Source organism: Hypomesus transpacificus, chromosome 2, assembly GCF_021917145.1.
Source record: "Hypomesus transpacificus isolate Combined female chromosome 2, fHypTra1, whole genome shotgun sequence".
In the NCBI taxonomy this organism is placed as follows: domain Eukaryota; kingdom Metazoa; phylum Chordata; class Actinopteri; order Osmeriformes; family Osmeridae; genus Hypomesus; species Hypomesus transpacificus.
The window spans coordinates 4,361,304-4,388,974 of record NC_061061.1 but is presented as its reverse complement, the minus strand read 5'-3'; the positions used below and the strand labels follow the sequence as shown (position 1 = coordinate 4,388,974).

General features: G+C 42.4%; 4 protein-coding genes across 5 annotated transcripts; all 4 read left to right on the top strand.

Moving 5' to 3' along the window:
- The first annotated feature begins 365 nt into the window (after nt 1-365).
- Nucleotides 366-4,912, top strand: LOC124475778 (speriolin-like protein). The gene is made up of 5 exons (XM_047032586.1): nt 366-370; nt 699-791; nt 1,088-1,146; nt 4,223-4,347; nt 4,580-4,912. Exons 1-5 carry the CDS (start codon nt 366-368, stop codon nt 4,910-4,912), a joined length of 615 nt encoding a protein of 204 aa, XP_046888542.1.
- A 329-nt stretch (nt 4,913-5,241) lies between these two features.
- Nucleotides 5,242-9,885, top strand: smpd5 (sphingomyelin phosphodiesterase 5). 2 transcript variants are annotated; one of them, XM_047042215.1, is made up of 9 exons: nt 5,242-5,588; nt 6,425-6,627; nt 6,722-7,987; nt 8,123-8,198; nt 8,293-8,433; nt 8,565-8,654; nt 8,754-8,817; nt 8,928-9,087; nt 9,358-9,885. In XM_047042215.1, exons 3-9 carry the CDS (start codon nt 6,851-6,853, stop codon nt 9,463-9,465), a joined length of 1,776 nt encoding a protein of 591 aa, XP_046898171.1. In that variant the 5' UTR covers nt 5,242-5,588; nt 6,425-6,627; nt 6,722-6,850; the 3' UTR covers nt 9,466-9,885. The 2 variants fall into 2 exon arrangements, with proteins under 2 accessions (XP_046898171.1, XP_046898164.1); XM_047042208.1 differs by lacking the exon at nt 6,425-6,627 and having other exon boundaries at nt 5,245-5,588.
- Nucleotides 9,886-10,625: 740 nt separating this feature from the next.
- stk31 (serine/threonine kinase 31) lies at nt 10,626-20,500 on the top strand. Its single transcript, XM_047043290.1, has 27 exons — nt 10,626-11,013; nt 11,140-11,315; nt 11,428-11,509; nt 11,611-12,945; nt 13,033-13,085; nt 13,186-13,284; nt 13,403-13,474; nt 13,684-13,842; nt 13,964-14,292; nt 15,113-15,272; nt 15,575-15,691; nt 16,299-16,414; nt 16,564-16,720; nt 16,808-16,933; nt 17,068-17,247; nt 17,392-17,508; nt 17,603-17,722; nt 17,818-17,943; nt 18,032-18,133; nt 18,221-18,301; nt 18,455-18,580; nt 18,748-18,873; nt 18,998-19,084; nt 19,336-19,485; nt 19,726-19,854; nt 20,060-20,113; nt 20,307-20,500. Exons 4-27 carry the CDS (start codon nt 12,915-12,917, stop codon nt 20,403-20,405), a joined length of 2,916 nt encoding a protein of 971 aa, XP_046899246.1. The 5' UTR covers nt 10,626-11,013; nt 11,140-11,315; nt 11,428-11,509; nt 11,611-12,914; the 3' UTR covers nt 20,406-20,500.
- A 1,560-nt stretch (nt 20,501-22,060) lies between these two features.
- Nucleotides 22,061-23,285, top strand: LOC124478047 (peptide YY-like). The gene is made up of 4 exons (XM_047036158.1): nt 22,061-22,151; nt 22,332-22,513; nt 22,692-22,778; nt 22,954-23,285. The coding sequence occupies exons 2-4, from the start codon at nt 22,332-22,334 to the stop codon at nt 22,970-22,972; spliced, it is 288 nt and encodes a 95-aa protein (XP_046892114.1). The 5' UTR covers nt 22,061-22,151; the 3' UTR covers nt 22,973-23,285.
- Nucleotides 23,286-27,671: the final 4,386 nt, after the last annotated feature.

Sequence of the window (27,671 nt, the reverse complement as noted above, 5' to 3'; positions counted from 1 at the left end):
CTTGTCACAATCATTCAAGGTTATCTGTGTTTTATCCTAAGCATTTTTTTCCCTATCAGTGAAAAGTGATTTGGCAACCCCTGGTCTGTTTCGCAGAAAGGACACCAGTCAATTTATTCTATAAATGACTCTGCGCTTAACCTATGTGGCATGCTAGGTAAGAGAGAAACAAACGTTGGACTGGTAATGTGGTGCAATGCAATTGAAGAGGACTGAATTGGATTATGGATTTCAAGACAAGGAAAAATATTATACGTTTTCTATTCAAATTTTTACAACTAACTTCTGATTGTTACTATGATCCGTAAAATGTGTTTACTGTATTCATAAACAAGTCAACATTTAACGTTAGACTTAACTTTGCAATGCGGTAGCGTACGACAATTTTTAAAACCTACATTTGTTGAACCAGTTTGGGTGATTGTTTTCCAATATTATTGTCCGCACTTTTAGCTGTGACAGAGACGACTTTGATCCTTTCTAGTAAGCAGACTGGTCCCCGCCAGCTTCCCTTCTCAAACCGTCCCTGACCATTTCTCGAAGTTTCAACCCTTACCATCCAACCTGATCAAGATTTAGAACCTTTATCAGGTTTCTTGGCGCTGTTCACCCAGAATCACCACCTGAACCCTTCACCCACCCAGATATAAAGGGAAGTTTCAAGACAGTCCCTCTTAACCCTGGGTTGCCACACCCAGATGCTTCAGGTTTGCTCACACCAGGTATGCTACCACCAGCCATGCCACCACCAGCCGTGCAGGGGTTGCCAGGGATGCCAGTGCCACCGGCTGGTATGTTTGAACGACCTGGGGAACTCCCTTTCCTTCCGCCAGGGGCTTTTGGACAACCCACCATGTTTCCCCGGGTCAGCCAGGATTCTGCCCCTTTTCGCCTTACACTCCCATGAACTCCAATGGCCCCTATGATCAGGACTTCAACGTGAATGGGGAGCATGTCTAGAAATTGTATGATTCAGTAAAGGAAATGTTTTTTACACAGCAGACATAGTAGCCTTCTCACCAAGGAAGTGTTACTGAAGAGATGTGGATTGTATGTAACTATTCTGTGTGCTGTGTTTGGTTGATAGTCTCTTGTCCCACCAGGTTCTAAGAGACAACCCTAGTTATCAGGACGATGAGCCCCTGCGTAACAGGCCAAATTAACCCCAGCCAAGATTAAACCTGGATATACTTTGTCCCAGGCCAGAGTATACCCCGGGGATAAACTGTCCTAGGCCAAACTATAGCCGGGGGTGTAAAATAGCCAATAGGCCATACTATACCCCTCTAGGCCAGAGTATACCGCACGGGATAAACTGTCCTAGGCCAGAAAGGAAGAATAAAAGAACCGTGCCAACGAGAAAGATATGCAATTTTGATTGTATTATCAACAATTTTGAATGTATTGTCAACAATTTTGTATTTTCTTATACTTATTTTGATTATTTAATATGTGTAACATATTTTACAATCTATCATTTTAATTGAAAGCAAACTTGCATATATAATTTCTTAGTTTTTATTATTATTATTATTGTTTGCTAGCTAAGTTGTCATTTGTTTTGATTCTTTAGTGTGCACTTTGCATTTCTTTGTTGAACCCGGGACATCCAAGACAATTCTGATTTTGGCTCATTAAATGACAAGAGCATAAGGCGAGCCTTCATCAGGAAGGTAACATGAACATCCCATCACAATAAATGTTTTGTGTAAGTGACAAAACAAGTGACAAAAAAAAAACATATGAAAACACCAAATATACTTAAGTTTATACAATCTGCTGTCAGATCCATTGAGAGAATCTATCGTCATCCACCACCAGGTATACTTGGTCATCACTGTTCAACTGATGGTGACGTGGTTTTGTGTCAATCTTCACTTGTGGAAAGTATCAAGACATTTGCTCACCTCCATGTCTGAACATATTGTTTGTACTACGGCATATTCTTGGTGACCCTCATTGTACTGAGCTGCTTTGGAGACATCCGCAGGTATCCATGGAACCTTGTTACACTGGTAAGACCCGTTCAGGTTCTTTTCATCAATACATGTACTTTCTTAAGATAACATGTAACTTTTAGGTATGGAAGTGCTCTTTAGAATCTAGATTAAAGAAATGACATGTATTGATGATGTTTTCAGTCAATCCTGACACATACTTGGTTTTAAGGGGTGTATACCCCTTAGTCTTAGCCCTACCCCTAGCTCAAAAAGAGTATTGGGACACCACATGCTCTCACGGGAACGCGCAAAACCAAGGGGAAGGGGTAAGGGAAAGGGATAAGGGGAGTATTGGGATTCGGCCTAAGTATGTCAGGGATGTTTGCCAGTTTCCATGAAACAGATACAGTCCTGTTGGCTGTGGGCATCTCTACATTCCTCTGCTTCTTTGTGGTCATCTTCTGTCTGCAGGTGTGTGTAGCACATCTCTGTCTGGGGCAGAACTGTGTATGTCTGGGAACAGCTAGAGTATGTACTTTATGCTGGGGGATGGAGATCAGTTGATAACAGGTTCAATAGATCAAGCACTCATAACCCCTGTGTCTCTCTGACCTCTTCATCACCCTAGACCAAGTATGACTTCCACCTCCTGTCAAGGCGTTTGTCTGCCTGATGGTCTGTTTCTCTTTGGCATCCTCTGCATCTTCATCCATGACCGGATCTTGCACATTGTCTACTCCTCATTGGGTGCACTTCTCTTTACCTGTTTAAGTGCTTCACACTATGCACACTACTAAAACTCTTTAGTAGATGTCTGGAAATGTTCTTTTCTCTGAATGAATATGTTTCTGTGTGGACTGTAACTGACTGAACAGCAGTATAACATACATGATTTGTTTATGATTCCAGTTCTTGGCTGTGGACACTCAGCTGTTGTTGGGCAACAAGAAAATGTCCCTGAGTATGTCTTTGGGGCTCTTATGTCTGTATTTGGACATCATCAACATCTATATGTCTCTGCTTTCAATTACTGGAAAAGCACGTTCTTCGTAAGACTCTTCGGAGTTAGTGGGATGTAAACTTGTATTTTAGAACCAAATCAGTATATATAATGTAGTCTTGATATAGTGTACAGTTCTTGAACGTAATATATATATACAGTATATAGTATATTTATATATCATCATGTACAGTTTTCTCTTTGTCTTCTTTTTTGGACACCTGGCTTTATAGTAAGTGAAGGATAAGAGTGTCTGAGAACTATTATTATCAGAAGAGTATGTGATGACTTTACTTATTTGTATCCTTCTTTTTATTGTACTTTAACCCTAAAGGAATGTGTGTTTTGTAAAATGGAAATATGTTTACTTTATTGCCATTTGTTGCCTGTGGAATAAAAGTGATTAAGGAAAGGCATGTCAAATACCCAGAAAGCCTATAAATGCTGAAATATAACAATGATGTTCTGTGACTTACAATCATTGTTTATTATGACATCATAAAGAGACTATATTTTGCTCAACTAAGGTTGTGTTGTGGATTTGGTTAGATACAGTCATATGTGACTGGGGTCTGCAGACTGCAGTGTTAAGGCTCTACTGACTGGACTCAGGCCATGAATACAGTAGGAGGTTGTGCGTCAGTACACATAGAGAATGACAAACTGCGCCAGGAGAATGGGAACTTGAAAATGATGTTGGGCCTGGTGAGAGAAAACCGAGATCTGCGATCCAAAGTGCAGAACTCTACTTTAACCTGCAATACTCTGATGGGATCAACAGGTAGTTGAATCAAATTCAATACTGTATGAATTAGTAGCATTTGACATATTCTGCCACTAGATGGTGTTAGAGATGCATTTCCCCTCGGTCTAACCTGCAACATAATGCATAATCCATACTGTAAATAGTAGCTAAAAGTTTTGCACAAACTGTGATTGTTCCTCAGACAGAAAAACAACACTTCAGTGGTATGACAGCCTAAATGAAGACAGATTCAAAGATGACTTGAATCAGTCAAACAGGACAGTCCATAAAACCTCCTCTCCCATTGCCCAGAAGACTTTCAATAACAGCTCCATGTTCACAGACCCTAGTCCACATGAAGATCTGGCAAGCAGTAGTTACACTTACAGATTGCAAAAAGTGACAGGTCAGTGGAACATAGGTTTAAATGTTAATATCTTGTTTTAACTTTTTAAACTTTTTTTTGTATTACAATGGAATTTAATTCTATATAATAGAATGTCGAAGTGAAGTAAACAAAGTCATGTGTCAATACAGATCAGGAGCGTTTGGTGGGAGAGATTGCCTTTCAGCTGGATCGTAGGATTCTGTCCCATGTTTTCCAAGGCCAGGCCAGACTATATGGGTTCACTGTTCTCAATATACGAGACAAGATCATAGAGGTGGGAACCGCAAATGAGTTGCCTGTGTTTTCATTGCTAGGCATACAGTAACCTTCCAGTACTCTCCATGAATGACTAATGAAAAACGGAATCACTATTGTCCCTTTAATATATATTGCCGGTTTACAAGAGTGTGTGCAATGTTGAAAACCACCCTCTATTTCGGTTTGAGTTTAGACATGATTAAACAATAGTATAACAAAATCCTCCTCTTCCTCGTTTTTTAACACAGGTCACAACACATCCCATGACAGGCAAGGTGAATGAAAATCATCAGCTTCAGCTCTCTCAGCGTCATGCTGAGCTCATGAGCAGACTGAACCAGCTTGGGTATTGCAGCTCACTACACCCTCCCTTCACCGAGTTCATTATCAACACCTACGGCATCCTAAAGCAGAGGCCCAATTCATGCAACATCCTGGAACTGGGATTCAACAACCCAGACTACCTTCGAAAAATTATCATCGACACAGCTCCCAGCAAACTGCTGAAGGACCTGCTACTTCTGCTCACCTGTCTCTGCTACATGGGCAGGCAGGATGGGAAGCCCCTCTTCTTGTGGTAGATTGGAGAAGCAAGCACACCCTGGACTTGTTACACACTGCTTTATTCTAAAAACAATTGCTGTTGCTCAATAATATTTGAACTGTTCACGTGTCCTAAATGTGTCTTTGTTGACGCGTGTGAGCCACTCACACAAAACTCCATTGGGCCTAGCCCTCTCTTCATGACTCATGCCAGCTATGTAGAAAATTATGTAGACATCAATAGCGTTACCTCGCCCTGATCTGAGTCTTTTGTAAAAAAAAAAAAAAAAAAAAAAAAAGAAAGAAAAGAAATAGGCTACAGGTGTATGGCTACTGCGAGCGGAAAGGGACATGACATGGAGAACCTGTAGGTCACAAACCACCTGGGAGCTGTGACAGCGCCCCATCGAAGCTTTGGGAAGCAGCGTGATCGCGCTTTGGTTGTACACGTGCAAGCCCCTAGGCAGACAGATTCATACCTAAGCTAGCTACGGAAGCTAGCAACTAGCCTCCATCCTGCTTTTGTACGAACACTCAAATTCATTGTTCCTGTCGTATGTTCATATTTTGACTGAACGTATATTTTAAACGGGATCGAATTTAGCAGTAGACACCTTGCTTCACTAATACTACTAACAACGCAAGAGAGAGCTAACGAATGATGTCGAGGAACTAATAACCTGTCAGATTCGTACACGCAAGTGACACGGCCAGGTAAAGCGGTTAGATTACTTGAAATCTATTATTCTGTGTGTTCATATGGCGTTGGTACAAGTTAGTAACAAGTCTATACTGCTATTGCTTGTTACTAGACAGTAGTACCCTAGTATTACAAAAAGTATTTGACTGTCCTCCCGATCTAGCTAGCTGACGTTAGGCTAGCTGTCTAATCTAGCAAGTGTTTTGCGGCTCTATAGTACACATTTTTGTTCAAAACGTCTGCCGCCCATACAGTCTGTACGAAGACACAATAATGGTTGTAGTAGTACAAGGAACATTGACATTGTGGCAGTTAAAATATCAACGGGCGATCATAAGGGGGAGACACACCACCATTGTGAACGTTTTATACGTAATACATTGATTACCCAGACCGATAATGATCGTAGTTGTCGGACTCGTAGTGCGACTAACGACGTGGTACAGTAGGCTACTAGTACAGTAGAGTTAGGCTAGCCAAAACACTGCCAACAAAACGATTCAAGACTTCACACACCACAGCCAGCACACATCGACTGAATTTAGAGCTACGCACAAATGTAATCGATATGTTGTATCGTGTTATTGACAGTAAGTCATCATCATGAATGTTAAACAGTTGAATCAGTTAATTTTCTATTAATTGTACCCGACATAGCTATGATTAGTTTTGATGTAAAGAGTGGGCTACAAGGTCCATTGTAACAGTGAGCGCATTCAGCTGTCGCCATGCAGGCACCATCCAGCGATTAGTGCAAAGTGCAGATGGTGGCGACTGGATTAGCAGCGATTGAGCGAGAAACTCATATTGTTCCATTCTTGCCCTCCTTTCCAACAATGCTGGCCAGCAGTGTTTACCTCCCCTGCACGAGCGCGCAGTAAGCCAATGTAATCTGTCTCTACGCGAATTGATCGCCTGTCCCAATGACGCACCAGCTGTCACCCAATTGGAACCGATGCATGGGTTCCTAAAAAGGAGTCCCGATGTCCCTGAACATCCAGTCGATAGCTTCACCATTTCAGTGAATTCACAAATCCAAATTCGAACAATTTGGTTAGTTGAATGATGTGACAACCATGACCCTATATGTCAAGACACCCTGAAATAGATTTTTTCATCCTGATGTGTTTTTGTGCTTGTTTTTCAGTGTATATTCCATTGGAGCTCACAGCTCACTTAACTTCACAATGACAATGTGGCCAGAGTGAAGTGAACAGGGAGCCCTGATGCCTGTTGTCCATATAAAACTGTAACGTTACAGGTGGGGTGGGGAGGCATGGCTTTGCGTGAGTCTCCGTTCTCCAACAGTTTTGTGGGAGGCCTCCATGCAGTGGGCTGGGGCCTCATCCTACCCTGCTTCTGGTCTCTGGATCGCCTTATTGCTGTGTGTCTCTCCACCACCTTGGAGCGCACACAGCGGCAAGAGCAGGAATGCTACCTCCACCCTCTAAAGGTTTTCTTTGGTTTCATCATCTTCCTCACACTCTTCCTCATCACTGCCCCCCTGGCCTTCATGGGGTTCTTACTCTGGGGTCCGCTTCAAGCTGCCCGCAGGCCCTTCTCCTACCACCAGGGGGTGACGTCATCATCCGCAGGGGAAAGGAACTTGGACTTTGAGCAGACGGGAAAGGCTACATTTGGGTTTGTGACCGCTAACCTGTGCCTGTTGCCAGACGGCCTGGCGCGCTTCAACAACCTGGGCCACACGCAGCGCCGCGCAGCCCTCATCGGCCAGAGCATCGTACAGGGCGTGAGCCGACCGCACATCCGCATCTTTGTAGACTCCCCCAGCAGTTGTGGAACACTCAGTCCATCCAGCAGCCTTCTCCCCACGGCCACTGGGCCCTCCACATACGGGGCCACAGAGTGCCAGGCCGCAGCGACCATCCCTCAGGACGAGGACCAAACCGATGTAGAGGTTCCAGCAACTAACCCCAGTAACCATGTAGTGTTCGTTCCCTGTGATGAGACCGAGGATCCCTCCTCCATGCCTTCTCCTAACCCGCCTTCTTCTGTCATCAACACCAACCAGAACTCCAACCAACAGGGCCGGAAGAACCACCGGAACCCTCCGCGTGTTCTGCATTCTCAGGGCCTGGGTCAGGGAGATGATGTGCCCTGGGATGTGTCTTCGCTGTTTCCGGCTAATGTGGACATGCTATGCCTGGAGGAGGTGTTTGACAAGAGGGCTGCTTTGAAGCTAACGGAGGCCCTCCGACCCTTGTATGGTCACATACTGTACGACGTGGGCGTCTACGCCTGCCAGCCGCCAGGCAGCTGCTCCTCTTTTAAGTTCATGAACAGTGGCTTGTTTTTGGCTAGCCGCTACCCAGTACTAGAGGCTCAGTATCACTGCTTTCCCAATGGCCAGGGCGAGGACGCACTAGCAGCCAAAGGCCTGCTCTCTGCTAAGGTATCACAGCTTTCACCTACTATTCAATGCAAGATGTACATTATTTTACCGTGATTGTGGATTGATGTACTATTTTCTGACATGATGAGTATGATCTAAAAATTTAACTAATTAAGGGCTGTTGGCGGTTACCAGGTCTTGATTGGTCAGATTCAAAAAGAGAAGAAAGCAGTTGGCTATTTTAACTGCACTCATCTCCATGCACCAGAAGGTAAGTTATTTCCACACTTTATTTTCCCTGTCCTGTTCTAGACTTACATTTGGAGAGTTTGAGTTATGAAGTGTTTCTTTGGCCATTTAACCAGGAGAAGGAGAAATTCGCTTTGAGCAGCTAAACATGCTTACAAAATGGATAGGCGAGTTCCAAGCCATGAACAAACAGCCTGATGAGGTTGTCCTGTTTGACGTGCTCTGTGGAGATTTCAACTTTGACAACTGCTCACCTGGTGTGTTTGATATTGATAACACCACATTTAAATACTGAGATCATTAATTAATCATGGTGCATTGTGTTACTGAAGAGGCCTAGATCTGTCATTGTCCTTGTTGTTGAGTCTGTGTTTTTATCCATGACTAGATGACAGGCTGGAACAGGCACACAGTATATTTGAGGATTATAGAGACCCCTGCAGGGTAGGGCCTGGTCAAGAGAAGCCTTGGGTGATTGGTGAGAACTATTTTATATGAACTACATCATCTGTGTAGTCAATGTATACAAACAACATTTTAAGAAAGGTCCTTAAACATACCTCTTGTGTATATTTAGGTACTCTACTGGAGCAACCGACATTGTACAATGAAAATGTAAAGACACCAGAGAATCTTCAAAGGTACGTTTTAGAAATGACTCCCATTTTCAGTATGCTTCCCTTAAGCTTGAGACGTGAGCAGTATGTCAAACATTGATACATGGTCTTATCTGTTGTCTATCCCTGCGTAGGACTTTGGAAAGGGAGGAACTCAGAAAGCAGTTCATCTCCCCTCCTGTGGCCCATGCTGGTGTCCCTATGGACTACCCTGAGCTGGGCCAACCCTGGGTGGGGCGTCGGCTTGACTACATCTTGTTCCGGGAGAGCTCCATCGCCAAACAATGCGAAACAGTACGTGTCCCCATGCGTCTCACTTAGTCATCATCTCATCCCCCCACAAATCTTCTCCTTCACTGTAGTCGTTGACCGTGAATAGAATGGAGAGGCATCTTGTGTCAACCTATTTTTAAAACTTCAAATAAGTTCTACACTGTGGCAGAGGTTGACACATGGAAAATATGGCTTCCGTTACCATTCCTTTACCGTTAGCGAAAGCAGTGCCCTCTTAGGACATAACCAATTACTTTCTTGTCCTTCTTTCCTTTTCTCTGCTCTCTTTAGGAAATAGAGGAGTTTACTTTCGTGACTCAGCTTGCTGGCCTAACTGACCACATCCCTGTCGGCCTGAGGCTGAATGTGACCCTGGACGCCAATAGTGTTGATGGTTGAGGGCTAATGTGATGATAAATCCATGTAGTATGAGACAGAGATTAACTATGCAGAGCATTACACTAGTACTGTACATAAATCTGTTTTGGGCATTCTCCACAGGAATTATTACAGAGAAAATGAACTGATCGATAGAAATGCTTCATCTGAGGAGTATTGACTTGCACTCTTCCAGAGTGATATGCTGATAACTTTTTTATGATAGTTCTATTATTGATTTACTGATAATATAGAGACCAAGTAACTCCATAAGTTATATTGTATAAAAATTGCCCGTGTCAGGCTAAGGAATCGTATGTAGATTTTATATGGTGACAGTTTCTTACTATGGTAAATAATTTTCATATGATTTATTTTTTCACTCAGAAATTGAAAATGATTGCATAAGTGAATGTCTGAAAATAAATGAAATCTATTCAATTTTTTTATTCACATTACTTGCTATAAAAATACAGATGTTCAAATTTTTGGGGTGTATTTGTTAATAGTGTGCTTTTTTTTGCAATATTGGCAAGGAATAATGATTGCTCTACACAGGTAGGCTATAAGTAGCTCATTCAAAGCAGCTATGCAGTGAAAAATGTACAGTGGTCTGTCAGGAAAATCTTTTATCAAGTAGTGCACAGAGTTGCTGGAGTCAAGGCAGTTTATTTATTGTGGCATGCAGCAAGGAGACAAGTCTATGGTGGTACAAAGTTGTCTGAGGAACTTTCACTCTTCTTTTATCCTAAAGTTCACGTGTGTGTGCGTGCGTCTTGGAGTGGAAAACTACATCTTCAGTTTGGAGTGGAAAATTACAATATGACCCCCTGGTTCCAATACAATATGGAGTTTGACATCTGTTTCGCTTACTTGTTGAGTAAAACATCTTTACATGCTGAGTAAAGGTAACGGTCAACATGTTTAAGTAAGCTTGTGGTTGCAACTATGAGGTGTTCCTCTTTCTGAACAGTATTCTTTTAAGCTTGCATAACACGCACATTGAAATATTTCTAACATTAACCCATGGGAATGCATGGGTTAACTACTGATTTTCTTTCCACAAGCTAAAGTCTCCCAACGTGTTGTCCTCCTACACACTAGGTGGTAGCAGAGGACGTGTAGGGAAGGGTAATAACCAGCAAAGTCATTAACTCCAACCAATCATCGTTCATGAATCCGCATTACTTCCTGTTTTTAGTCCTTGACCAAAATAAACATGCTTGTTCCCAAACCATGACAAGATAACAGTCTAAATAATGTGTATACGGATTTATTCGAAGGGATTTCTCTCAATAATTTTCGAACAGAAAGTTATTCTAGGGTGTAGGCCTATTGGTGATTTCAGTGGCTCACGTTTGATTTCAAATGCTCGACAGAAAGGGCTCCTACATCGGCTTTACACATGTCTTGCCCATGATCAACAGTACCTGCCTCCCTGTCGCCGCTACAGTATATCAAGATATTACTCCGATCAGCGCACTGAGCACAGATTTTCGGAACAGAGCAGTCCCGGTAAATGTGAAGAACAAGAAAATGGAATTTGTACGAAGGAAGAATCCGTCAAAAGTGAGAAGAATCATGTTGTCACTGTCATTAAGTCGGGTGTTCTTTCCACACCAAACATTGTCTTGATGGTTGGCCTATAAGCCTTTTGATAGCCGTAGTAAAACCCGAATTTCTCTTTGCCCACAGAAACAGTTCGGGATTTCAACATTGATGTGATGGTGTCTCTGCTCCGTCAAGAGAATGCCGTGGATATATGTGTAATAAAAGTTCCTGAGGAAGTCAAGTACACAGACCACTTCATTGTTGTCACTGGTTCCTCAACAAGACACCTCCGTGCAATGGCTCTCTATGCCATTAAAGTGGTAAGTTGTAATTTAGGTAACTTGTAATAGTGTTTTAGGTGGTTCTGTGAATTTTGTCCACCAGATTTGATGATAGCAAACATTTCTTACACACGTTTTATGTATTTGGCAGCACAAATTATTGAAGAAAAACAACGAACCACATGCCAGGATTGAAGGGAAGGATGCAGTGGACTGGATGTGCATTGACTTTGGTATGGTGTGATTCTGAAATGTCAGCATCAGGCTATTGGGATAGTATGCTTTCTTTCCTGAACATTTTTTTATTCTTGCCAATGGTTTTTGTCCCCTCAAGGAAGCATTGTGGTCCATTTCATGCTTCCAGAGGCCAGAGAGCTGTATGAACTGGAGAAACTGTGGACACTCCGCTCCTTTGATGAGCAACTCTCCAGCATCCCTCCAGAGACGTTACCAGACGACTTCATGTATGGGGCGGATGTCACTAAGTGATTCAACAAAGAACATTGTGTGGAGTATGAATGATAGGCTACTCGGAGTTAGAACGAAGAAAGAAGACACCTGAAGCATGTTATTGTTATGGGTTGAATAAAGTCTAAAATATTTTAGATTAAACCATGGGTTTATGAAAACAAAATTATGGTGTTGCATGTATTTCAATGTGCTGTTTGAAGTATCTTACGGAAGCTATTGGACAGGTGGAGGATCGGTAGTTGATTGGCCTGTTTTTATTTGATACAAAATATGAAAATGGCGTTTTTCTCAATTGTTTTTCGCTTCCGGAATAATAATAACAATCCTGCAGATGTGAAAAAAAATTGTATGCAGTCTATTTCACAGTAAGCCTACCAAATAAGACAACGTCAGTTTTGGCATTTTTGGCAAGTTTTTTAGATTGGTGTGCAATGTGCATGCTTATGTCAGTGCCTTCAGTGCCTTCAGCAGATGGCGGCAATGTGTGTGGACCGCCAGTTGTACACTATATAATGTTTGTAACTTAAGTGTATGAATTCGTGAAAGTGAACCTGGTCATTTTTTATAAAATACGTTGTGTGTTGCTATAGCATTGTGAACTGCATGCAGTTCACAATGTTACATGCACGTATATTAATGGTAAAATCCAAAATATTACCAGTGTGTGACTAATAAACTAGACTTGTAGACCTATAGGCTATCCCAAATGTTGTAGGCTAGATAATTTCCCATGAGGCAGTGAGAGTGCAATCACGCGCGCATCATTTGTTCAAAATAATTTCCCCCAGAATCAAGAACAGGTGAGACTAAAAACCAGCAAATGAATCGTTAGTTTACTAAACTTGCAAACTTCACTGTCAAGTTTGAGTGCATCTTTAACTTTTTAACTTGTATAAAATAAAACACATTAAAAAGACATATGAAGTGTCCACCTGTCACAACTATGCTAAATGCGACTGGTACAGGCTAACTGATTCAGACAGGGAGTTGACTAGTTATCTGTCCAGAATTATTACATTTTACTAGATAAAAGTGTTATAATTTGAATGTTTGCAAGTTTGTTAGTTCGTTGAGTCTACCGGCCGCTAATTTTGTGATTGTATTTAACTTGCTAATATTTATTCGCTGTGTAGTTTTCTACGTCACACTTCTAGTCAATAAAAAGTAATGGACCAAACCAACATGGACCGTGAGAAAAGTGAGTAGCAACAACCACTCTTGTGAATTTCATGTCATTGAAACCTTTACTTCACCTGTAGGCTAACACATTTCTAACTTATTTTAGTGGAGCTTGTTGGCGTCACGCACGTTTTGGATGCCATCACATTTTGGGCACAGGTACACGTGGTTTACGTTATAATTGTACAATCAAGGCATGTTGGCTAGTCGGTGTACAATTTGTCATGATTCTAGTATAATTATAATTTGTTATGTGTAGAATGTCAATGAGGACCAAGCAATTGAGGCAATGAGCAACATTTTGGCACAAAAGTGTCCAGAATATCAAAGGTTGTTTGGAACCCCAATTCCTCAGAAGGTAAGATGCGATCAGACAATAGGTTAATAGTGGAGGGCAACTTAAAGTTGACCTATCGTTAGATGAATGCAACTGTCTAGAGTAGACCAAATCCGAATTGAATGTCCTTCTTGTGCAGATATATGGGGCAATGTTCTCTGAGGACAGCTGTTGGTATAGATGCAAGGTCCAACAGCAGATTGATGACAAGGTGAGCAGTAAGCCGTTTTAGAAGGCCTTGAGTTTGATGCTTTTGAACAAACAAATCCATACATATTTATTTAGTTGCATACCGAATTAGTGGTTTTATTTTTAGATTTGAGTGGTTTCTTTTTGCCTCATTTAAAATTAAACGAAACCATACAGTAGCCTACCATTTACCACAGACAACAATACAAAATCTATCCTGTTATTGTACAGGTCCATGTGTCCTACATTGACTATGGGAATTCGGAGGTTGTCAGTCGATCAGCAGTTGTTGAACTGCCAGTGGATTTACAGTCCCCATCATTGGCCAAGAAGTACAAGTTCTGGGGCTTCCATGTGTCCAGTGACCATGACTCTCAACATTTCAAGCAGGTAAGACTGCTCAGTAGCCTGTCCTTAAGGTGTTGGGATGACTACAAGGATGTGCCTGTAGTGTTTTTCCATTAATCTTAGAAACATGTCTGACCAAACATCTTTTCTGGTGTGCACTCAGGGAAAAGCCTTCTTACAGAATTTAATACTCGGTAAGAAAGTACGTATCCAGAAGAAGTCAGTCTGCTTCGACGGGACAATCCTTGTTCAGGCCTTCCAGGGCAACTTGGACATTGGCGAAGAGCTTATGAGGATGAAGTTTGCCAAGCAAAGTCTACCGGGGAGTAATCAAGAGAGCTCCATGTCCCGGCCCTCCCTCCAGGACTCTCCTGCCCTGCTGGCCCACATGCTACTGGAGAGAGGCCAGGGAGAGGGAGACGTCTCGGCCTCACCAGTCTGCATGCCCAAACTCCGACCGGTCTTAAGTGACCAGATACCTCAGTCACTAAAGTAAGACACGATCTAAGAGAACACGGCAAGATCACAGTACTCTAGAGCTGATTTGAGAACAGATGTACAGTTATTCTGTATTAACGTATTCTTCATTCTAATATTTGCTTATTTTTCCGCCCTGTGTCATTAATATCTGAAGTTTCTTTTTCCCACATTCCAATGAATGAGGGAACTTCCACACGTGGGTCTGATGGCTTGAAACAGACAAAGAACATCTTGGTTTTCTTAGCTAGGAACAACAGAGGCCTTTTATTTAGCTGTCTGTGGTCTGGATTACCTGCTACAGCTGCTGGGGGGTCTGTCTTCCTGCTGGAGTAGCTGTCTCTGGTGCAGGGCTGATACTGCCGTCTCCTGCTCCCTCCGGGAAGCATTCCCCACTATCAGAGCTGTGCAGGTTCTGTTTATAGAGCAACAACACCTCAGGGGCCTGTGTTTCATCCTTTTCACTTTGAAATGAGTTGTCTCTCAGTGTGAAACAGTATTGGCGCCATGAAGTTTCTCTGGGATTTAGGAAAGATGGGTTTTGTGAGTGATGATAAGGTCTGTGTTGTTTACTTTGTCATGGTTTCAAGGAACAATACAATCCAACTACACATGACTCATCATCCCAAGTGAGTTAGTTGAGAAGGGGGAAAACTGGGCCGGTACAGTTTCTTTGTGTTAAAAGGAACTGTTTGGAGTGTTTTGCAATGTGGTGATCAGTGCTGATGTACAGTTCATTGCTGGTTACTGGAAAACAGATTACTGATATACAGTCAAGAGGTTTAATTATAACCTTTTAATGGCAAACCTGATCTTTTGTCTTTATGTTCAATAGGGAGAAAAACACAGTCGCAGCCCCAGTCGACTCCATCAAAATAAACATGGAACTGGATGTTTTGGTGGAGAATGAAAAACTGAAGGCAGAACACGATGCTCAGCAACAGATTACCCAGCAAAAGGAGAAAGAACTGAGTGACACTCGCTCAGAGCTGCAGGTTGTTGTCTGAAAGTACACATCTCCAGTCACAGCTACAGGCATCTACAAGAGCCTTTCTCAACCCTTGTAATCTGGACGAACTGATCTGCAGGTTTTAGGTGTCTCCCTCTTCCTACACACCTGATTCAAATGAATGGGTAGTTATCAGGCTTCTGCAGAACTTGATTGACAAAACAGTTATTTGAATCAGGTGTTTCGGATCAGGAAAACATCTAAAACGTGCCGGGCAGTAGGCCTCGAGGATCAGGGTGGAGTGACTGATGTGTGCCTCTTCCCTGTCGTGTGTTATCACTGTGTCAGAGGCTAAAAGAGGAAAACCTGAGAGAGACCGAGAAGTGTAAGGCGGAGAAGGATCTGCTTCGGGGCAAATCGGAAGAGCTTGAGAAACACCTGCGAGTTGCAAACTTTCAGCTTGAGGTGAGGTTGTGAGAGGTCTGTGCATTTATCACGCTTGCTATTATGGGTGTGACTACAAGTGCCCTGCGTGTCCACTACAGCGGCGCGTCTGCATCGCCTTCCAATTCATTTTCGATGAAACCGGGCAATGATGCTCCCACAGTTCCCTACGCGAGCGTCAACGCCCGGTTCCGTTGAAAAATGAATTGGAAGCCGATGCGCCGCCCGCTCCGCTGTAGTGGACACGCACGGTTAGGCCCACCAAACAAGCCATGTGGATCTGCAGATGCTAGTAAGTTATAACCGCTTCAAGAAGAATTTAGTTTGTTCATCCAAACAATCCTACTTTCACACACTCCTTCTATAATTGGAATAGTAATAAAATGAATGAATATGTACATAAGTGGTCTTTTTGTTGTTGGCAGGATCCTAAGTATGGATGTGGAGTGGTAGTGCAGGTACGAGGAGGGAGGGAGGGATGCTGTAGGGTTGCAGTCAGTAGTGATGTTGTGTGTTTGGACATAAAGGTCTAGGGCTGATGTTCTCATTAGCTTGTCAGTCTGTGTGTGTGTCTACTGCTGGGTCTCTAAATAAGACTGGTGTTTGTTTATCTCTCCCTCATGCCTAGTCTGTTAGGGAAGAAATGCAAAGAAAAGAGAAGGAAATGGATAAGCTTGTGGACTCTGCAGTGTCTGAGCAATTCTGCCGACTGGCAGAGAAAGTCAACTCTTTGAGGGGATTAAGGTACGGCAAGGCTTCAAAATATTGACGATGTCACACCCGCTTGTGCTACGATTTATTTATTAACAGAGCGATAATATTGAAGTGACAGCATGTATGCAGCTACTGAGCTGCCTTTCATGAATGGTTTTTCATGTATTTCGGTGGACCAGGGAAAGAAGCCCGGGTTTGACAGATAGTGACAGCCTGATGGAGTCTATTAGCACAGTCATAAACGACAGCATCTCTGCCCCTGTCACCATGGGGAAGTTGGCCACGGCACGGCATGATTACATGCAGGCCCAAGAGAAGCTGAGAGAGTGTAAAACGGTGAGTTGTCATCTTGACGGTAATCATATCCCATCAGAGTACAATTTCTTTCGGTGTGAAATGACCATTTTGACCTCAATTGCACAGATGGAGCAGCTCGGGGATTTGATCCCCAACAGAAACAAGGTGCGCAGTGTGCTGACTGCCACTGTGGAAGCCTTCTTGGAAGAGACAAAGAGTTTGCCTGTCAGAAAGCGCTTAGAGAAACTCGAGGTACAAGAACTAACGACCCTCGTTTCTGGAAGAGTTTGTCAACGATGGGCCTTTTTGAATCAGATCAACTCTATTGGAAATCAAATGCTTATCCACCAATGTCTGAACTTTTTGCCAATGTTTGCATCCCACAGGAGGTGAGCATGTCCCTGGCTACAGTCTTTGGTCCGTTCTCCCCAGAAGAGGTGGACGAGCATGCCTTTGAGCAGTATTACCAGTGGAAGACCCAGACACGCCAGCAGTCCAGCAGTGTTCGAGATGAGACGGACAAGGCCCTGAGTGCCCTGTGTACCTGGTCTGAGAACATTGGCAAGGTATATTACAGTCCATCAAAGGGTTAAGCCCAAACATACAGCCCTTCATGTTTTACCAATGGTTCACTTCAAAAAAATACAATGCATTTCAAGTTGTTGAGTAATACAATTCATAGTGACAGTGTTAATCTTCGTTCTGTTCAGTTCTTCTGTCTGTCCAATAAAACGTCAGTGAGCGTGACAGACTTAATTGGTGGGATAAGTGAGGTCCTAAAGCAGGCAGAGCAGCATGTGTCCAAGGAGATGGACGTCTATAAATCAGTGAGTTTGAATGGTTTCTAAATGTTAATTCAGTGAGGTCGCCAATCCAGCATACAGTTCCAGTGCCCTTGTATTAAGTTTGTGACGTCTCTAGGAACCCAACAACCAGAACAATAGGGTTGTGACCAACGCTTTTCACAAAGTGATGCAGCACATTCAAGAGGAGAAGAAGGTCCTGAATGATTTGATGGAAAAGTACCTGACGAATACTAAGGTGTGAGAATCGTTTTAGTCCCAGAATTGTCTTGGAAGAATCTTTTTGGAGGTTCCACACAGTCTCCCCACTCTCCCATCTGTGTTCCGTTAAAGGGGGAGGTGCTCGAGTGGCAGACTGCCAGCCCAACGCCAGACACCCTCTTCTCCACCAAGAAGCGCATCAGGACTCTGAGGTCCCAGCTGCGGTGGAGACAGGTGGAAGAGAGTAGTCTGGAGGAGGTGAGGCCAGGCACGGGGAAACGGGACTGTCAATTTTGGATGGCATGGGTGTTGTGAACACTAAAGATGCTGCTTTGCCCCTGTGCAGTGTGAGGAGCTGGACTTAACAGAGATCTTGAAGAAGAAGGAGGAGATTGCGGAAACCCGAAAAGACCTTTTCCAAGAAATCGCACGAGAAAAGGAGGAATATGTATGTGGTTTGACTTGTGTTTTGCATAAAAACATTTTTTTATACACCAGTACATCCATACGTTTTCTACCACTTTTCATTTGATAGACCAAGTTAAGTGCACTTGTGGAGGACGGCTTCCCAGAGCTTCCCTTGCTCTACCCAGAGACAGACATCCACAGCTTCATGGTGAGCAGCTCTGCATCGAGCCCAGCACCCCCAGAATCACACACCAGACACATCAAACACCACAAAGCTCCTGACGGCTCAAAACCTCAGAAGCATTTCAGGGTGCCTGTGAGGTGTCGGGTGTTGTGACAGGAGATCCTGTGGTTTGTGCAGAGCTCTGGAGGTCTGCTGGTGAGTAGTCTGGACAAGGACATGTTCGATGCTGAGCCTATGAGGGAGCTGAGTCACCACAGACCACTGGTGCACACGGAGTTCCAGGGACAGAGGGTTATACTAAAGGTGCCTGATATATACATATTTGTCAAATGATCCCATTCTTCTGTGGAGACAAATAAAGGGCTTGTTAAGTTATATTTTTGTACCAGACACCCAAGCTCCCATATGCTACTGTAAACTTACTCTTGTTACTGTAACAGTGGGGTGTTCTGTGATTTTTTTCCCCCCAGAGTTACACGGTGAACGAGGAGGTGGAGGGGAGGGTTCTGGAGAGAACCGCCCAGTTCCACCGGGCCAGGACACAGGGTGAGGCTGTCGCTGGGCTACTCCCACTCCTGGCTCTGTTCTTCAGCAAGGTACTGAACTGGATACATGTCATGCCCCAACCAGTCCACTAAACTGTCTCTGTCACCTCTTGAACCATACTGCGACCATGACTTGTTTGCCTCTTGTACTGTGCTGTCTACCTGCCTCTTGCAGTCTGATCCGCTTGCCTATGTAATGGTGCCATATTTCCCCAATGGGAGTCTGAAGGCCGTTCAGACAGCCTGTCCCATGTCCACCTCGGTGAGTTGTCCCCAATAATGACATGTCCATACTCCTGTCCCCCTCTGTGGCTTATTGAAACTCTTTTATCTACCCCTGTGCCCCATAGCCAAATCCATTGTGGAATGCTCAGAAGTTCACCTCCCTGTTAATCAGCTGGTTGGATTTTCCAATGTATTACTAGCCCCTTTTTAGTCCACTCTGATCCTAGGGGCATCATGGGACAGGACTTGGCAGCTGATTTAGGTCTAAAATAGCTTGTCTCTCAACAGGAGGTTTGTAAGGTGATGAAGGGAGTGGCCCAAGGACTAGAACGTTTGCATGCTGTGGGCATCACACATGCCTCTCTCAACCCCAGCAATGTGTTCGTCCTCAACCGGCAGCAAGGCATGGTGGGAGACTTCGACTTCACCAAGACACCTGTGAGTGAGCTGGACGAGCCTAGCACTGCATAGCCCTGTATGAAGTCGCCTTCGTGTGTCACGTTCACCATTTGATATCGTGCAAAAGATGTGGGTTGGCATTACAGCACAACTTAATCCAACCTTGTCAGTTTTGGTTGATTTTTTTTAGATCCTTTTCTGTCCCCCAGCACGTTGGCTCCGTTTTCCCCACATGAAGTGCCAATTATATAAAGATTGATGTGTTTGTGACGGTTCCAGGAGCAAAGGGCGGTGAGCAGAGGGATGGTGGCAGGTTCCGTCAGCCTGGTGGCCCCAGAGCTTCGCCAGGGCTCCGCTCCCCCATCTCCAGCCAGTGACATGTTCTCATTTGGCTGTCTCCTGCTCTGGGTGAGAGCGTACCTCACCATTCGGATCATTAGTCTAACAATCTCACACTGAGCACACGCCGAATGTAGCTCTCGTCTGTAGAAAGTTGTCGAATATTGTCATGAAAAAGTCTTGGTCGTCCCTTTTTTAGATATACCGTACACAGAGATGCTTGTAGTCTGAAATGCAGTGAGCACATAAACACCAGTCATTTGTCACTCTACAGCTTCATGTTCCAGATTTCAATGGTGCATTGAACACCCTTGATGAACTGAAACTGGTAAGTGACTTTGATGGTTTTCCCCCAACCTCTTTTTCCCCACTGTGAAGCGCATTGTGTTCCCTCCTGGTATGAAATGCACCATATAAAGTTTGACTTGATTAAATGTACCAATTACTGAACGTGTGTTTAAATATCATTTAAGCTATTGCCCTTTACTCAAAATGTAATGTTGTGTATTGTCTTTGGTCAGGTTCCAAAACTGCAAGCTCTGCTCTCTAAACTGCTGGCGTATGAAAGAAGGCTCACTGCTGCGGAAGTCCTGGCTGACCATTGCTTTCAGTCAGACTAGGCATGAAAACTATTAGGGAAATTTGTTTGATGGCATGGTTTTTCTTTTTAAACATTTGTTTGTCAAGAGTTAAAATGTGCACATATTTGTTTCTGTTCACCCTTTTTAAATGTGCAATTACAATGTTTAATCGCCCAGGTTATGTTTGCCTTATTCTGCAGTTGCTTTGCAAAGAATAAAAAAGATTCTGACATTTTGTATGTGAAAAGATGGTGTGCTGAAGGTTATTGACAACCTTGGTTGAAAAATGATGTGTGCATGCAGAGTATACTTCCGTGGATCAAGAGGAGGTGAGATGCAGACTGAAGTAGAGCTTGATATATTCCACAAAGTTATCTGGAATTAGACTTTTGAGGTTTTGCTTTTGGATACTTTTAAACATCAGCTCTGAACCATTGGTGCTGTCTGACTCCTGATTTGACTGGCACCCTTCGATAATGCTCTTCAAAGAAAATCTATCACTTTCCATTTTCCGTAATTGGATTGCATTGCGCTACATAAACTATTTCTAGCCTAATTCTGAGAGGAATGCAGACCATCCGATTAGACATTTAGACACCCTGTTGACCCTGTCTGAAACAGAAGTGTGTCAAACCACTTTTTGCATTAGTGTCACTAGATTGAGTGCCTGTCTGTTTGGTTTGTGAGGCATGCACCCAGGAGGTGTTCAAACTATTGAAAGACGTCCCTGTTGATTCGTTTTTTAAATGACAGGCTTTTACATAGTTTTGCATTTGTCAAAGTCAAACCTTTTGGTGGATGTGGTGGAAACTAATTGAAGTCACAAAGAATTATGAGTCAGTCAGATGGAGATAAGAGAAGGGTTATTCATGCAGCTTAAGCACATGTAGGCTATAAACTAAAAATAATATATTTTTAGGGAAATGTCTTAAATGTTCATTTGAGTGAAGGCTTACTCTGACGAGCAAACAAGTTAGGCTACAGTAGCCTATATACCACCTGCTGTGGTGATTGACGTTCTTTATACTGTTCACTGTTATAGAATTGTTTCGATTCATGGTTAATGAGTAAATTTGCCCATAGCCCTTTTCAAGATAAGTTCTGACAGTTTTATACAGAAAAACAATGAAATTCTAAAGGGTTTAATTAAGTTTTCAAATGCATCAAGCCATTGTGAGCTGGCATTTGTGGAGACCGTTGCAATCTAGCTCATTGCATTCAGATGCCGTCACCGGGAGACTCATTGAGCAGAGCATGCCGGTCAAGTTATAGATGCCTTTGGTGTAAATACTATTAAACAGTCAAATCTGTCTCAAGGTAAAATCGATGGGGACCTAGCTGGCCTTTGATATTGGCTTTGTAATCATAAATATTTCACATGCAAAATATGTTGGTAGCATTTAATAAGGGTTAAAGGTCCTTTATTAGATTCCAGTTGAGCGTTTGTGTGAGCAAAAACAGCATTTGTAAACTATAAATAAATGTGTTGTACACATACAACCAAATCCTAGTTGTGGGTGACAAACTGACTCACAGAAACATCATACCCTCCATGTATTATTATTACAGTTTCAAGTCCTAGGTACTTTTACTGATGCAATAAAAATCGTCATCCTTTCTACGAAAAAGTGGGAAGATGACGTTTGCCTTCTTTGGGCACTCTTCCTCCTCATCGCCAATGCGCCCTTTGTGCAGCGTATTATAAAACTCACACGATGTTAGGAACCTGACAGAGTTGGATACAGTTGCTCACTCAAGTACATACGCCGTTGTTTACAAGGAAACGTGAGTAAAAACTGTGTACTTTCTTTGCTGATATTAAAACGGTTCTCATTGTATAGGCTACGGAATACATTTGTGAATATTAATTATTAAATTTTGATAGAAAATGTAGTTTGAGCAATTTCATTTATCAATTGTTTGATTTGCTCATATGTAGCCTACTTGTGATTTTGGTGAGTGTAGATGCGGTCAAACGCAGCGATGTCACTTGGTGTGCTGGCTCTCTGCGCGCTGATTTGCGTCCACTCCATGATTGACGCGTATCCATCCAAGCCGGCGAGCCCCCGTGAAGACGCACCCCCAGAGGAACTTGCAAAGTATTACTCTGCACTCAGACACTATATCAACCTCATCACGAGACAGCGGTGAGTTTCCACGACAATAGCTGCTGTTGTAAAGTCTGTATGTATCACATAGGCTGTTGTAGAATGCAACGTTAAAACGTGAACATTGAAGACTGGTGTTTTGTTTGGCAAGATGTTTTAAAGTAAGAATAAAAAACATGTTGCTTCTGTAAATAGATTTTTTTTCTTTAATATTTAGGTATGGTAAAAGATCCAGCCCGGATACTGTGTTCTCAGACATGTTACTGACAGAGAGCACAGAGAGCATCCCACGATCATTTGGAAGGTGGGGGCAATTATTTTAATAGACATCTTTACAGACCATTTTGCGGCCTAACATAAGCGTAAAAACGCATCGTGCTACAAAACGACTAATAATAGCACGTCGATGGATTATGATCATATTAGCATCATATTGTGTCTAGCCAAACTTTAACATTGTTTCACCTTTTTTTCCACAGATATTATGACCTCTGGTGATGCCAGACTGTTACTGTGCAATCAATGTATTTCAACTCCGTGTATTCCACAGACTGCCCGCTCATATGAAGGACATCATGCATATTTCATATACTGCATGCAGCTGCATATTTGTGAAAGAATGTTGCTATGTAACTATCCACTATACTGTAACTGTTGCTTCTGTTGAATATTGACAGTAAACCAGTGATTCAAAAACTATTTTCAGTGGTCTATGTCTGCCAGTGTTTGCATGTTACTGTTATAGCACTGTAACCAAAACACTTAAACATTGTTTATTAAACTCTTAAAACATACAGTGCACATCCCAATTCATCCTCTCTTGTAAAAAAAATATATATATATAAACATATTTAGCAAGTAATCATTAAATAAAATGATTATAGTATGTTGTAGTATGATGATAGTATGAACCACGGCTTTATACTGCATATATTAAAATAGACAGTTACATGCCAGTAAAGTAATACTGCCTTCAGGGTATACTCCAACACATAACCACAGAACTGTAATTTTCTGCATCGTACTTTGAGAGATCCTTAGTGATATGAGGTAAGAGCTAATAATGGCATGAATTCTGAGTAACAGTAAATAACTGTCTCTGTCTTTCCCTCTCTCTCTCTCTCTCTCTCTCTCTCTCTCTCTCTCTCTCTCTCTCTCTCTCTCTCTCTCTCTCTCTCTCTCTCTCTCTCTCTCTCTCTCTCTCTCTCTCTCTCTCTCTCTCTCTCTCTCTCTCTCTCCTCTCTCTCTCTCTCTCTCTCTCTCTCTCTCTCTCTCTCTCTCTCTCTCTCTCTCTCTCTCTCTCTCTCTCTCTCTCTCTCTCTCTCTCTCTCTCTCTCTCTCTCCATGCACACATTTTTTTTACATTACAAAACACATACCACTACACTCCAAATCAAGGTTTTCAAAATAGAGGTTAGAAATATTGGCCTTCATACAGGCACTTTGAAGGCCACTTACTGTCAAGGTCAGTAAATCAATGCACTCATGTTAGACCAGCTATCTAATAATTATACTATATACTCTATTATCCACAGAACATAGTGATAGGCTTATTATAGCTTTTGGTGTTAAAGGTATTAGCGATCCCTCTTAGTTGAAGTGGTGTACATTCTGAGTGGTGTCTGTACACGAGGCAAAGTTGAATCTGTCTGAGGTGTTGACATCTGCATAGGAGGGTGGGTCTGAGATCAGTGAGGAGGTTGAGGGGTAGCTTACACCAGCTACACCTCAGAGACTATCACTTGAACAGAGGATAGAACAGTCAGATGTCTGTGTGTCTCCCGACGCTAGCCCCTGAACAAATAGGACCTGGTTGCGTTGTATATGATTGTGTGTGTATATAGGGTCAGATGGCTGAGCGGTTAGGGAATCGGGCTATTAATCAGAAGGTTGCCGGTTCGATTTCCGAGCGTGCAAAATGATATATTGTGTCCTTGGGCAAGGCACTTCACCCTACTTGCCTCGGGGGGAATGTCCCTGTATTTACTGTAAGTCGCTCTGGATAAGAGCGTCTGCTAAATGACTGAATGTCATGTAAATGTGTGGAAGTGGGAAGTCAAGGTAATCCCATATCTGAAAATATGAGGCCACATCATAGGATGGAGGCTCATCATCACTAGCTGGACCGAAGTCACCACCTGCAACGACATTGAACTATAAAATAAACACAGACACATATTATAGAAAGGAAAGGTTTTGCACTCATTTAACCGAAGGGAAAGAGTGACAGCAGAAAAGGGAAAAAAGAAGGCTGGTGTTCGAAGAGACTGTTACCACCCATTCTTCAGTCTTTTTACGCTGTTGCCTTTTGGCAGGCGATACCGAAGCATTCGGTACGCAGACAGGACAACAGTTTCTTTCCAAGGGCCATCAGGCTTCTGAACGGACATTGATATGGACATTGATACACTCTCGACACTTTCTCACTAGCCACTTAACACACTGTCACTTTCAGTTACTGGTTGCACTATCAGCAATATTGCACTAATTGTACCCCGGTTGTCTTAAGGTTTGTATAGGTTTATAAGGTTAGTATAGGTTATTGTGTGTATTAGAGGTTTAGTATACTGTTTTGTATATTATTTTGTATATTTACATTTATTCATGTAGCAGACGCTTTTATCCAAAGCGACTTCCAACAGAGAGCTTTACAAAAGTGCATAGGTTAATGATCATTACAGAGATAGCCTCAAAAACATTGCGGGTAGCCAAAACATGAAGCAGACATTGTGAAAAGCAAATAAGTGCTATTGGGTAGAAACATAAGAACATGTAGTTAAACAAGTTACAATGAAACAACATGAACCTCAAAAGTGCAAGAGTGTACCTGTAGGAAAGCAAGCAACATCAAGCGATGTTCACGGCTATGTGACCTCTCCCTGAAGTTCTCTTTAAACCGCGCACTGTCAGCTCCTCATCCACCACCTCATCAAAATAAAATGACACTCAATGATTAACATGAAACAATACATAGGTTGAGGTCCTTTATTACAGACCTTTGCTTCATTGATTAAAAATCCCATACACCCATTAAACACATCTCAGTTGACCTTTAAATTTTTTTTTTTTATAAATGCTATTAACCAATAACTTTTTTAACCTGGTTTTTGTATCGGGGAAATAGAGGATAGGAATGTGGATTTAGTTTTTCGGGGGAAATTGTACTGTAAACGATTCATAGACATATTTAATGTGCATCAGCCTGAACGTATGGTATCACAAACTACCATGTAAGTAAAATGTAGGCTATGTATGTTTCTGTCATTCTGAAATCATTGTATCTGTGATGCAGTCGGTGATCAAGATGTCAGTGAAACACATAAATACAGATTCCTTGAACTATAGATGCCCTATAGTAGCCTGGCTCTGCCCTCCAACGCACTTCCGCTCAATTTGGATTTTGCTTCTGTACTAGGTCTGGGAGCTCGGCTCTGAAGTCGGTTTCCAGAAACACATTTTTTGTAGGTCCAATCAGCGAACAGAGGGAGTGGCCGAGAACGATGACGTTAATGTTGTGCACTTGTTTGAGTACTTCAGTAATGGCGGCGGAGAAAGATGCGAGCGAAACTATTCTGCGGTTATGGCAACGCTGCCGAATATAGGTTAAAGCCGGAGCAAGAACATTCCTTGCTGAGTTTTGTTGGTGGCCATGATGTTGTGGCCCTCCTCCCCACGGGGTTCGGGAAAAGTTTGATTTTCCAGTACGGCAGCTAGCTCCGTTACAGTAGTGGTGAAGGAGTTGGCTAAGGCGAACGCTTGCGATTGGTTATGGCAAATCAGAGTGGCTCTGGGCGGATCCAATAGTTTTAAACTTCAACAGAGGACCCGCCTTCAAGGAAGTTAACGTTTGTCAATGGAGAGATCCCAGACCCTCTGTACAAATGAAATGTACGAGGGTCTGGTACTACTGGCACAGTGCCCGTGATGTCGATGATGCACACAGATTTCTGGAATTATAGATAATGCAGTGTCTGTGATGCAGCTGGTGATACAATTGTCAAATCACAATTGAAATTCTCAAAAGTACTTGTTCAACCTTCACATCTAGTTACTTATGAAAGTAGTATTATAAAATCAATTTATCATAATGTTCTGCTTTTTCGAAACCGATCGTTTTACAGCTGCAGTTTCAAGTTGTGAGATTTAGATAGGAAAGAAGTGTCAATGGACTTTGGGTTCAATGTATGTCCATTTTACTCACTGAACTGTTGTTATTCAACTGTAAAAAGGTAAATTCGGTTCTGCAATCAATGACCCCTTTAAAGAAATTGCCAATGCTCTGGTACATTCATGCAAATGATTATGTATCTTACAGTTGTTTACTTTTTTCTTCATTATCAACTGTCATGTTGATCAAAATGTATTATATCAGTTCTCTGTTAACAGACATCTTTACAGACCATTTTGCGGCTTAATGTAGGCGTAAAATGCATTTTGCTACATGATGACTTCTCGTATGTCGATGGTCTACGATCATATTACTATCGCAGTGTGTCTAGCGTACTTTTTTTGCTGAAAGTTCACTTTTTTTAATACCATGCACATAACGTGTTTTCAGACATGATGACCTCTCGTAATGCCACTGTGTCTGTAAAACCTGTCAATGTATTACAATTCTATATATTTCACAGTGTGCCTGCTATGATGGATTTATTATATGTATATTTCATATACTGCAGAAATGAACATTCACTATGCAACTATCCACCATACTTACAGTGCCCTCCAAAAGTATTGGAACAGTGAGGCCAATTCCTTTATTTTTGCTGTAGACTGAAAACATTTGGGCTTGACATCAAACGATGAACGTGAAACCAGAGATCAACGTTTCAGCTTTTATTTCCAGGTATTTACATCAGGATCTGATGCACAAATTAGAAAATATCACCTTTTTGTTCGAACCCACCCATTTGTCACGTGAGCAAAAGTATTGGAACATATGACTGACAGGTGTGTTTTGTTGCCCAGGTGTGTCCTATTACATACATTATTCAATCAATAAATACCACTGAATGTCTACACTCAGGTTCAGATTGGGTAAGATAGGTTTTGTCTATGCAGACTGTATTCAGAGGTGAAAACAACATGAAAACCGGAGCGCTGTCTTTGGGTGAAAAACAAGCAATTGTGAGTCTTAGAGAAGATGGAAAATCAATCAGAGCCATTGCAGAAACATTGGCCATAGCCAGTACAACCA